A 12,768-nucleotide genomic window follows, 5' to 3' on the forward strand; every position below is an offset into this window, starting at 1 on the left:
GACCCAGCCCTAAAGAAGGGAGCTCCGGAATTGTCACCGCACGGCACGAACCACGCACGGAGAGCACCGCACCACAGCCTTCAACCACTCCACACCTATCACGCCACTCTTTATTCAATAAATCCACCCTCCGGGGTATTTATTTGAGCTCTCCTTGTCGCGTGATTCTTCCACCCCGTCACAGTGGTGGAGAATGCGGCATGAATGGAAGATTTCACCGCAAGTGAACTCCACCTCCTAATCAGCGTGTTTTTCTTTTCTCCTGTGCACTTTAGAACGGTTGGTACTCCTCCCCAGGATGGAAGAACTGCTCCGCAACTGACCGACGCCAGCCTGCGCCAACAACAGATTGTTGAACACCTGGCCACGCGCCAAGGCCAGGTTGACCAGGAAATCGCCGCTCTCCGTACGGCCGCCCGCCAGCGTGTTCCGTTACCTGACCCGCGCACACAAGCCCCTCAGCTTCTGCCGAAGATGACCGCACATGATGACGCCGAATCCTATCTACAAATGTTCGAGACCACGGCCGTCACGGAGAGATGGGATCCCGACGACTGGGCGCGGGCGCTGGCCCCCCTCCACACGGGTGAAGCTCAGCGCACCTTCTTCAGCCTACCAGCGGAAACGGCGGAAAACTATGAGGAAGTGAAGAAGGAGATTCTCGCCCGTGGGGCTCTCCCGATGTGTGCGGCCCAGGCCTTCTTCGAGTGGTCTTACCAACCCGGCGGCCCGCGGATCCAAGTCGCCAATTGTCTCGCCTAGCCCAGCATTGGTTAATGGTAGGCAACCCCACCGCCGCCCAGGTAACGGAACGCGTGGTTGTCGACCGCCTCCTCCGAGCCCTGCCCCGTAGCGTCCGCCCCGCCGTAGGCATGAGGAACCCGACCACCACCGCGGAGTTAGTAGAGGCGATCGAGCTGGCTGAGGCGGCCCATCGACGCGAGGCGGGGGAGCGAGTACCACCCTTTTCCCGGAGGGTGGTTCCAGAGCAGCGCGCGCCGGAGGGCACCTCGCGGCCGGTAGACAGGACGGCGGCCCCCGAGCCTCAAGATGAGTCGATGCCTACGGCGCCCTCTTCTCCCAAAGCTCGGACCTGGTGGGCAGGCTGTGTAGTCCATCAGGAACTCCCAAAAGGGGCTCCGACGGCCACGGTTAGGATTGGCAACCGGCATTATAAAGCAGTTCTAGATTCCGGAAGTACCGTCAGCCTCGTCCAGCCAGGAATACTGCCCCCACCGCACGAAACCAAAGCCACCCTACCCATTACCTGTGTCCACGGGGACACGCGGGAGGTTCCCGTCCGCCGCATCACCATCGCCGCGGCCCCAGGTGCGTGGCCAGTGGAGGTTGGATTGGTCAAGGACCTTCCCGTGACGGTTCTGCTGGGACGAGACTGGCCGGGGTTCGAGGCCCTGCTCCGCGCTGCTACACAGCCTGCCTGCCCACCCGGGGGTCGCCGTGGACGGCGCGCTCCCAGGAAAATCAGCGGCCGCCCCGTTCTCCTGGCCTCCGACAGTGGGCGAGATGGTGAGTCCCCCTCCCCTACTAATCTCTTTTATGATGTTTTCCAGCAGGTTTCGGGAGGGGGCTCATTTGGCCGGGCCCAGCGAGAGGATGAGAGGCTAAAACACTGTTGGACCCAGGTACGTGTCCTGGAGGGGAAGGACAACCAGCCCAAGCCCCATCCTCTCCCCCACTTCCTTGTGGAGAACGGCCTGCTCTACTGTGTCGCCGAGCGAAGGGGGGAGATAAAAAAACTCCTGGTGGTCCCCAGGTCGAAGACAGAGGCGGTCCTGCATCTGGCTCACGCCCACCCACTAGCTGGCCATCTCGGGGCAGGCAACACCATCCAAAGGATCCGGGACCGGTTCCACTGGCCCGGCCTGGAGGCCGAGGTCCGACGGTATTGTCAAGCCTGCCCTGAATGCCAAAAGACGTCGCCACATCACCCTCCCCCCTCTCCGCTCATTCCACTGCCCATCATAGAGGTGCCCTTCGAGCGCATCGGGATGGACCTGGTGGGGCCGTTGCCTAAGTCGGCCCGGGGACACGAACACATCCTAGTCATCGTGGATTACGCCACCCGGTATCCCAAGCCGTCCCCTCAGGAAAGCCACCGCCAAGGCCATAGCCCAGGAGCTCTTCTTGTTGTTCAGCCGGGTTGGCATCCCTTCGGAGATCCTGACCGACCAGGGAACACCATTCATGTCCCGGCTAATGGCTGACCTTTGCCGCCTGCTCCGGGTGAAGCAGGTACGGATGACTGTGTACCATCCCCAGACTGATGGCCTAGTGGAGAGGTTTAACCAAACCCTGAAGCAAATGCTGCGGCGAGTGGCCGCCGAAGACAGATGAGATTGGGATCAAATGCTGCCCTACGTCCTCTTCGGGATCCGGGAAGTCCCACAGGCGTCCACCGGCTTCACTCCGTTCGAGCTCCTCTTCGGAAGGCAACCTCGGGGACTGCTCGACGTCGCTAAGGAGGCTTGGGAACACCAGCAACCCACCCCGCACCGGTCCCTTGTCGAGCACGTCTCCGAGATGAGGCACCGGATAGACCGCGTCATGCCATTAGTCCGGGAACACCTGGCCAAAGCCCAACAGGCCCAAGCTCGCCACTACAACAGGCCAGCTCAGCCCCGGGAATTCCAGACGGGCGACCGGGTTATGGTACTGGTCCCCACCTCAGCCTGCAAATTCCTGGCCACCTGGCAAGGGCCCTACACCATAACGGAAAAGGTCGGACCAGTGACCTATCGGGTACGACAGCCAGGAAAACGAAGCCCCCAACAATTATACCACGTCAACTTGTTGAAAAAATGGGTGGGGACCAGAGAAGAAACCGTAGCCCTGGCCGCCGTAACACCCGTCTTGGTAGATACCAACCCCGATCTGTCGGCAACCCAGAAGGCTGAGCTGCAGCACCTGGTCGGTCAGTTTTTGGATGTGTTCTCCTCTGTCCCCGGGAAAACCCAGCTGGTCCAACATGACATTCGTACACCACCAGGAGTAGTCATAAAGCAACGGCCCTATCGGATCCCAGAGGCCCGTCGGCAGGCTATCGAGGAGGAAGTCCAACAAATGCTAAAGTTGGGGTGATTGAACCATCCGCAGCCCATGGTCCAGCCCCATCGTCCTGGTCCCGAAGACCGACGGCACCCTCCGCTTCTGCAACGACTTTCGGCGAAATATCGGAGTTCGACGGATACCCAATGCCCCGAGTGGATGAACTACTGGACCGCCTGGGAAGGGCCCGGTACATATCCACCCTGGACCTGACCAAGGGCTATTGGCAAGTCCCCTCTCCGCCGAAGCCAAGCCAAAGACAGCCTTCTCCACCCGTCGGGCACTGGCAGTACCGGACCCTTCCTTCGGCCTTCACGGGGCCCCGCAACATTCCAGCGGCTCATGGACATCGTTCTTGGCCACACCAACAGTATGCGGCCGCATACCTAGATGACGTGGTGATCCACTCGGAGCGTTGGGAGGACCATCTAGACCGTCTGCGGAGGGTGCTGACGGAACTACGGAGGGCTGGACTCACCGCCAACCCAGGCAAATGTCACCTAGCGCTCTCCGAGGCCAAGTACCTGGGCTTCCGAGTCGGACGGGCCTGATCAGACCCCAGGAAAAGAAGGTGGAGGCGGTCCGCACGCTCGCGACCCACTCACGAAGACCCAGGTACGAGCGTTCCTGGGCTTGGCGGGCTACTACCGCTGCTTCATCCCCAACTTTTCCTCCATAGCCGCCCCTTGACAGACCTGACCAAGAAGGGCAGCCTGAGCGTGTCACCTGGAGCCCAGTGACAGAAAAAGCCTTCCAGCAAATCAAACACGCTCTAACCGAGGGACCCGTCCTGCGAGCACCGGACTTCGGCTGCCCCTTCTTGCTGCAGACGGACGCGTCAGAGACAGGGTTGGGAGCCGTCCTGTCCCAAGTCCAGGAAGGCGAGGAACACCCTGTCCTCTACATCAGCAGGAAGCTGACAAAGGCCGAGAGAAACTATGCGACCGTCGAGAGGAGGCTCTGGCCATTAAATGGGCAGTCCTGGAGCTGCGTTACTACCTGTTAGGCAGAAGATTCACCTTGCTCACGGACCACACTCCCCTACAATGGATGGCGAAAGCAAAGGACACCAACGCCAGGGTGACGCGGTGGTTCCTCGCGCTCCAGGACTTTTGCTTCACCATCCGTCACCAAGCCGGAGCCTCCAACGCCAACGCCGACGGACTCTCCCGGATCTGGTCAGCTTATGCAGGTCTGTCAGGGGTCACTCCCGCCTCCCCAGTTTCCCCCTTACTGTTATCTCATTTTTCCTCCAGGACCAGGACAACGCTTAGGGGGGGGGAGTGTGACGGGTATCCCGATCTCTCATCAGCGTTGCCCTGGAAACAAAGGCGGAACACCTGCACCACCTCATCAGGGCTGGGCCGGTCGCACCTGAAGCCAATCAAGCCTCACCCATATAAGCCAGTTGCGGCTGGGTGAGAGGAGAAGAGACTACAGTCCGAGTAAGGCTTAATGTGCGCCTCTTTCTCTCCTCTCTTTGCAGACGCCAGCGAATGACCGACCGACCCAGCCCTAAAGAAGGGAGCTCCGGAATTGTCACCGCACGGCACGAACCACGCACGGAGAGCACCGCACCACAGCCTTCAACCACTCCACACCTATCACGCCACTCTTTATTCAATAAATCCACCCTCCGGGGTATTTATTTGAGCTCTCCTTGTCGCGTGATTCTTCCACCCCGTCACAATATATACAATCTTTTGAGTAACACAATCTTTTACAATTATTTTCATTTATGATTTAATCGTAATTAATTCAATTAATCAATTTGTATAATTTAATTGTGTTATTAACAGTAATGATAAAGATATCCATGATAAAGGTTTCCATGTTCCCTTCTTGCTAATAAAGGTAAATTAATGTAAACCATAAACACAATTGTTTGCATTGAAAGAAATAATAAATACTTATGAATAATAAACTCAAGAGAAGGCACAGTCTTCTGAGTTTCCATGTTTACTTAGTTTCACTGTGTACTTGTACTATAATTGGACAATTGAACAATTTAGCTGATTCAGGGTTTTAAAGGCACCATATTACAGTTTAACAAGAGTGAGCGGCGTTCTCTAGATCCGTAAAATGCTTCCTGCTGAGGTACATTCAAATTAAATGCCAGGACTGTAGCTCTAAAGCCAAAGTTAGACTCTTAAATGAGTTTTCACCAGTTAACACTGTGGTTATTTGAGCTGGATGTAGAATAGAAACCACCAGAGATCTGCATCTATACAGATGGCCAACGTTGTATTATTTTTAAACAGTGGTGGCACTTTAATGCAAGTTTGCATTTAAATAAGTGCAATAAAAAAAGCTTTCCAGTCAGAATTTGGCTTATTTCCCAGCAGTTTACTTATATTTGCTCAACTTTTCGCATGTATAGATCACCATTCAGTATACTGACCTTTGGGAATTTTTTTGCACTGAAGTTGTGACCTCAACACTGCATTGATATTTTCGTAGATAGAAACTTTGTCCCCCACATCAATATTCCCCTCACGCTTTTCACACTCTTACGCATGCAAAAATTTATTTCTGACTTGTGGCCCCTTAGTTTTCCAGGTGTTCGTGTGCTTTCACATGTCACGTTAGCTTTGTAGTTGAGGTCATGTCTGAGAATGTAGCGTGTGTGAGAACGGCAGGCATTCGTGCTGACTGTGGTTTTGCAGTATAGTTCCAATAGAGATGTGAAGACCACACTTGCTTTCATATAGCACCAAATGTACAATGAGTATAAATGTCAACTGTAGTCCGAGTGATTAGTGCGATTACCAGGCTGAAAGCATGAAGCCTTACATCTGACATTGCAGGTATAAAGACGTAAATGTTCTACTTGTGCTGCTGTGGTTTCTCGTGAAGCTTTTATTTTTAATCTAATGTAAATGTGAGCATGTGCATGTTTGTTAGGTTTTATAGAGGAAACATGGGCTGCATCTCAAAATGTAAGTGAGCTAGACAGCATTTTTGGACATCATAGTGGCACATGTCCAAAAATGCTGTCCATTTAGATGAATCTGTAGGCCTCTGGTCTTTTAAAAACCCATTTTAAGGTGTCAGACACACTCCTAAATATGATTAAGGTGATGTTACCCTTTGTGGAACTTCCAGAACAGTCTGTTAGTGTCAAGACTATGATGTGTGACTTTAATGCCATAAAATTTCCCCTTTTAAAATATAAATGTGCTAAATTGTATTGAATGTGCACTTGTAGTGTACTTCAAATTTTATAAGTATATTTTAAAAATAATAAAAAACTTTGCTGCAAAGTGCATTTTAATTAGTTTAAAAAACTTTTGTCATGCTTTAAATAAGTACTTATTTTGATGTGTTGACATACTAAATTACATAAAGTACTTGATTATATTTTTTAACTGCAGTATACTGTATACTAAGCAGCAAATCCATCACTACAAATGTGTAATAATTACACATATTGAAATACATGACATACAATTTTTAATAGAAAATACAAAGTTAATTTTAATTAAATAAATGCTTGTCACTACATTTGGAAGTATACTTCACCCATATTTAAAAGAAAATGTAAGAAGTTATGAATTACATATAAAGTTATACTTAAGTCGGTCAAAAAAGCATTTAATATAAATTTAAGCTTGAATAGTTTTCATTTAGTGGCAAATATTTTGCAATTAAGAAACCAAAAACACTACAAGAATATACAGTATATATAGTGCAAACTGAATACAGTAATATTGTTTCCATTATAAGTGCTCTTTTTAAAAGTATTCTAGTATATATATATTTTTTTTACAAGGGTAAAGGCCCATTCACACCAAGGATGATAACTATAAAGATAACAAAGATATAGTTTTAAAAATCATTCTCAATATTAAAGAATAACAGAGTACATACAACAACTATAACGTTAAGTTAAGTTAGCAAAATTAGGTTTTGGAACCCTTTCTGCACATGCAGCTTTTGGAATGTAGCTATGATGCCCCAAAAATGCTGTCTAGATAGGCAGATTACTAGGTTTTCTTCCAGTAAACGCATTATACATTGTGAAAAAAAATAACATAAAACAAATAATGGCGGAATAAGTGAGAAAACATTAAAAATATTCTTAAAAAACATACACTATCATACATTATCGCTGAAAGTCACATTTGTGTGTTGTATTTTTATACTTATTAGAACATCATGCTGTTAGCTTAGCAGCATGCTAATGTCATACTCTATTCAGTATGACTCAATGACGAATCAATTGTGAGTTGAGTCTCCTCCTGTATAGACTGCTATTTTTGTGTTGCTGGCAGTGTAGTGTCTTATGCGATTCCATATAAGTTCAGATGCTGCCTATGTAGGCAGGAGACAAGACAGCTTGGAAACAGAGCCTATTGACTCACAGCCGTGGAAGGAAGAAGTGTACAGACTTGAAACCCCGGCTACTTTCACTATCGCTCAGTCACGCCTCTCACTTTCATTCTCTCTTTCATCCTCCTTTAATTTTCATTCTCAGTGTTATGCACATTCTTTTCCCCCTACTGATTTTTTTCCTCTGTACTGTCCTCTCTTACTCCCTCTGACTGAGTGACCCTTTCGGACGGTCAGTAATTATAGTCTTCAGTTAAGGAAGTGGTTAAACGCTGCTTACACTGTTACCACAGTCGTAACTCACAGTCTTCAGGCTTAATGGGGGGTCTTCTTACAAAGAAGCTGTAAAGTGCGGTCACATGTCTATAGACTAAAAGACCTTTGCTTCTGTTGGCTGCACACAGCCAATAAGACATGTAGTCTGAATGCATGTTATCACGTACAAATCTTTTGTAACATTATAAATGTCTTTAATGCAGACTTGCTGGAAAAAAAGGGGAAAAAATCTTACTAGTAGCTTAAGGCTTTTGGAACCCATGTAAAGCAAAACAAAAACAAAACACAAAAAATAACCCTAGGATGTACAGACACAGAGTTCCAGGAAAAAAGGAGGAGTTTAAATTGACTGGAAAGTGACTCAAGTGTGTGTGTGTGCCAGGGTTGCGGTGTGTCTGTGTGTTTGTGTTCACACTGCTGAACCCTGCAATTTGCAGAGGGAGACAGACTGCTGCGAGACAAGCTTACATTCACAAACTGCACTCGGCGTGATGCTGCTCCTCACATTATGCCTGGACTTTCCCTCACTGCCAGAACACACGCAACACACACACACACGCACACAGACAGTGTTTATTTCCTACTGAGCGAGTCAGGGTGCTCTCCTCCACATGCTGACAACATACATCTTACATAAATAATTCTGTAATAGAAAAAGTGACGCTTTCTATAAACACGGGGATTCAGTTTGAGACCACATTGAAAGTCTGAGTTTTTTTCATTTGTGCATCAAAATGTAGATTATTATTATTATTATTACAGATAGTTATGCTGATAATATAAATTGTGCTTGTGATATTTTCACCAGTGGTCTTGTTGTATTATCAAAGTATTTATAATGTCTTTGCCTTATGGTGCACATTGTTACTATTTGTTTATAAATAATTGTATTCACAATTATAATATATTGTAAATATTTTAGACCTTTAAATAAGTCTTGACAAGATGAAATAATACATTAAATTCAGTTTAACTTCCTCTTTCTTCGCAGCTCAGCCATTTTAACTGGGGCAGTTGTAAACTGATGACATGTGAAGTCATAAACATGCAGTGTAACTTTTTTTTTTTTTAACTATCCATTTGTCCAAAATACATTAAAACAAACTTCAGGAACTAAGAAAACAATGGTAACCACAGTCAGGACACTCTTCTCTTTGAACACTCCCTTTGAACAGACATGCACATTATAATTATTACAATTATCTACATGATCTTACGTATTGAAGTCTGTTTCCACCACAGAATAAAAAAGAGTTGCAAAAGTAACTTTTTATAGAATTCTGACCTTTTTTCACAGTGCTGAAAAAAAAAAAAGTCAGAATTAAGACATAAACTCACAGAATCAGAATTGTGAGCTGTCCCACAACCAAAAAACACATTTTAAAATATTATTATTATTTCATTTTTTTTTTCTTTGTAAATTATGAAACTTTATGTAAAAAAAAAAAAAAAAAAATTGCTCTGCATTTTTCATGTCACTACCGAAGTAGTATATGTTTTAGTCTATTGGCCGAGACTGATTTGAACTAAACCCATACATTTATGATCAGGAAATATTCCTGTGTTCCCCTCTCTCATAGCTACAATGTGTGAGTAGATAGGTCTCATCATTTTGAGGTAAATGTGTTCAAAAGTCTGAAAAATCTGGGTGTAACTTTAAGGAACGTCACTAACGAACACTTTTTTTTTTCTTTTCTGCAATTAAGCACACTTTTTTTTAGGAGTTATTGAATAACATTTAGTTTTTATTAGTGCTGTCAAACGATTAATCGTGATTAATCGCATCCAAAATAAAAGTTTTTATTTAGATAATATATGTGTGTGTGTGTACTGTGTATATTTATTATGTGTATATATAAAGACACACACATACAGCATATATTTTGAAAATATTTACATGTTTTTACTATGTATATGTAATATATAAAAGTAACATATTTTTCTTAAATATATGCATGCATGCGTGTGTATTTATATATACATAATAAATATACACAGTACATACACATATATTATGTAAACAAAAACATTTATTTTGGATGCGATTAATCGCGATTAATCGTTTGACATCACTATGTTTTTATATTTATACTACTTTTCAGAACTGTGCTAGCTAACCATGTGCTGATTAGCATCTTTGAGCTAGGTTCAAAGGTATCTAAAATTGTCACTACCAAAACATTCACTACTGAAGCATATCATCATTGTTTTGGTAGTGACAAAAGGAACACATAATCCTCATACCTGGGGGAAATAAACAAACTTTTAGTACAGTTATGCAAATTATTATTATTTTTTTTGTATTTTAGTATGGGTTAGTAGTGTTTTAGTATGCGAGTTAAAATTCTGTAATTTGATGTGGTTGCTACCAAAGCATTACTGTCACTGCTGAAAAAGTGCTGTCACTACCGAAACATGGGATGTTTTGTCAAAAATAATGTATACGGAATTATCAACTAAGATGTTATGGTAGTTTTTGGTTCAATGTATATTCAAACTAATGAATCCTTAACTTTGAAATCGGTATGATCAACTTTTTGCCTTTTACAAAGAAAAATTGGATTCAAAATACAACAAATCTTATTATTGTTGAAATATTGTTAACTATTATTAAAAATGTAATTGTTATTGTTTTTCCTCTGAAATGTTTTTAATAAAATAGCAAAATAAATATTTTTACAATCTAGATGTAAGCAAAATCTTAATAGGTCAATATAACCCTTCTAATTAAATTATTATTACTGTGTTTCGGTAGTGACAAATTTGGGGAGAGGACAAATATTCCAAAACTTTCTGAAAATACAATATGAGAATTAACTGCACAATTACTAGAAATGTGTACCTTGGATATTATACAATTTGCATACATACATTTTTTTTCAGAAAAATACATTTTTTTTCAGAAAAATACATTTTTCTCACGATGTTTCCAACTGTATGTGTAATATGTACCATTTGGACCATGTATGTGTGTAATAAATATATATATATATACAGTCATAGCAAAAAATACCGGCACCCTTGGTAAATATGATCAAAGAAGGCTGTGAAAATTAATCTAAATTGTTAAAAAATTCACAAAAATCTAAACTTTCATTGGATAATAAGAATTTAGAATGGGGGGGAAATATCATTATGAAATAAATGTTTTTTCTCAAATACACATTGGACACAATTATTGGCACCCCTAGAAATTTTTATGAGTAAAATATCTCTGAAGTATATTCCCATTCATATTCACAATTTTGAGCACTCCAGGGTGATTATGAACATGAAATTATCCAGTCACGGCTTCCTGTTTCACAGAAATATAAATAGGAGGGAAAACAAAGCCCAAATTCCCTTAATCATCCATCACAATGAGAAAAACCAAAGAATATATTTCTGATGTGCAGCAAAAGATAATTGAGCTTCACAAATTAGTGAAGTGGCTTTAAGAAAAAAGCTAGAGCAGTGAAAATTCCCATTTCCACCATCAGGGCAATAATTAAGAATTTCCAATCAACATAAAATGTTACGAAACTGCCTGAAAGACGTGTGTCTATATCGTCCTAATTAGTGACTAAAGACTCTCCAAGGACCACAGCTGGAGAATTGCAGAAAATAACTGAGTCTCGGAGTCAGAAAACCTTAAAAAAAAAATTGTCAAACAGCACCTACATCACCACATGTTGTTTGGGAGGGTTTCAAGAACAATTCTCCTCGCTCATCCAAAAACAAACTCCAGCATATTCAGTTATCAGACACGACTGGAACTTCAAATGGGACTGGCTTCTATGGTCAGATGGAACTAAAAAATTAGCTTTTAGCAGCAAACACTCAAGATGGGTTTGGTGAACACAGGGATAAAAAGCACTCCATGTGTACAATGAAATATACTGCTGTATTTTTGATGTTGTGGGTCTATATTTCTGCTGGAGGTCCTGGACATCTTGTTTAGACACATGGCATCACTGATTCTATCAAATACCAACAGATAAAAAATCAATAAGTGACTGACTCTGTTAGAAATCTTATAATGGGCATATTCAGTTTGGATCTTCCAACCGTACAATAATCCAAACACAAACCTCAAAAACAACACAAAAATGGGTCACTGAGCACAAAACCAAGCTCCTGCTGGCCATTCCAGTCCTCTGACCTGAACCCTGTAGAAAATGAGTGAACTGAAGAGAAGAAGCACCAACATGGAGCTGGGAATCTAAAGGGTCTGGAGTGATTCTGGATGAAGGAATGGTCTCTGATCTCTTGTCAGGTGTTTTCTAACCTCATCGGGCATTATAGGAGAAAATTTAGAGCTGTCAAACTGGCAAATTGAGGTTTCAAAAAGTATTGAATAAAAGGGTGCCGTTAATTGTGGCCAATGTGTATTAGAATAAAACATTTATTTCATAATGATATTTCCCCATTTTAAATTCTTATTATCCAATGAAAAGTTAGATTTTTGTGAATGTTTTAAATAAAAGATCAAAAGGATTAACAATGCAGATTAATATATATATAGTAGCTCTAATAATGTGGTTTATACCAATATATCTTTTACAGGTACTGATTATGTATAATTTATTAGAACTGTGGCTATTAAGTGTTGTGGATAACTAAATAGCAGAACATTACCAAAATGAACTTGAATTGCTTTTAAATACCTTGATACTGTATCTCTTGATAATATGAGCTAGTTTATTATATAAGGGAGCGCTGAGCAGTATGGAGTACATTAGAAATGTTAGCAACATGATTAAAACTCCAGAAAATCTCCAGGTAGTTTCTGGCTGTCTGAGCCTGTCATAAATCCTTGAGCAGAACTTGCTAGATGCTGATTCCATCTGCTCTGTTGTGGCAGAGCTGAGTGTTCATGGGTAATGTGATATTTCTGATACCTGTCACTCGTCATCTACAGGAGTCACAGAATATTAAAGTTCCCTTTTTCATTTGTGACTCTGTCCCAATGTCTTTCTGCATTTTGAGTGTTAGTGTAACCCCGAGTTCTCCCATCTCGGATTTCCTTTTAGTCGGCCATCTCAAAAATTTTGAGTGAGTAAATGTGTGCTCTCTTTCCAGTGTGGGCGAGAGACATGCAGCCAGATCAAACAG

The 12,768-nt window shown here is 43.4% G+C and overlaps 1 protein-coding gene across 2 annotated transcripts; it reads left to right on the forward strand.

The window, feature by feature from the left end:
• The first annotated feature begins 853 nt into the window (after positions 1-853).
• Positions 854-4,749, forward strand: LOC131527201 (uncharacterized). 2 transcript variants are annotated; one of them, XM_058756115.1, is made up of 2 exons: positions 854-1,527; positions 4,553-4,749. In XM_058756115.1, exons 1-2 carry the CDS (start codon positions 873-875, stop codon positions 4,564-4,566), a joined length of 669 nt encoding a protein of 222 aa, XP_058612098.1. In that variant the 5' UTR covers positions 854-872; the 3' UTR covers positions 4,567-4,749. The 2 variants fall into 2 exon arrangements, 1 of the variants encoding a protein (XP_058612098.1); XR_009267612.1 differs by lacking the exon at positions 854-1,527 and adding an exon at positions 4,200-4,258.
• The last annotated feature ends 8,019 nt before the right edge of the window (positions 4,750-12,768 follow it).

Source organism: Onychostoma macrolepis, chromosome 20 (genome assembly GCF_012432095.1).
Source record: "Onychostoma macrolepis isolate SWU-2019 chromosome 20, ASM1243209v1, whole genome shotgun sequence".
NCBI lineage: Eukaryota > Metazoa > Chordata > Actinopteri > Cypriniformes > Cyprinidae > Onychostoma > Onychostoma macrolepis.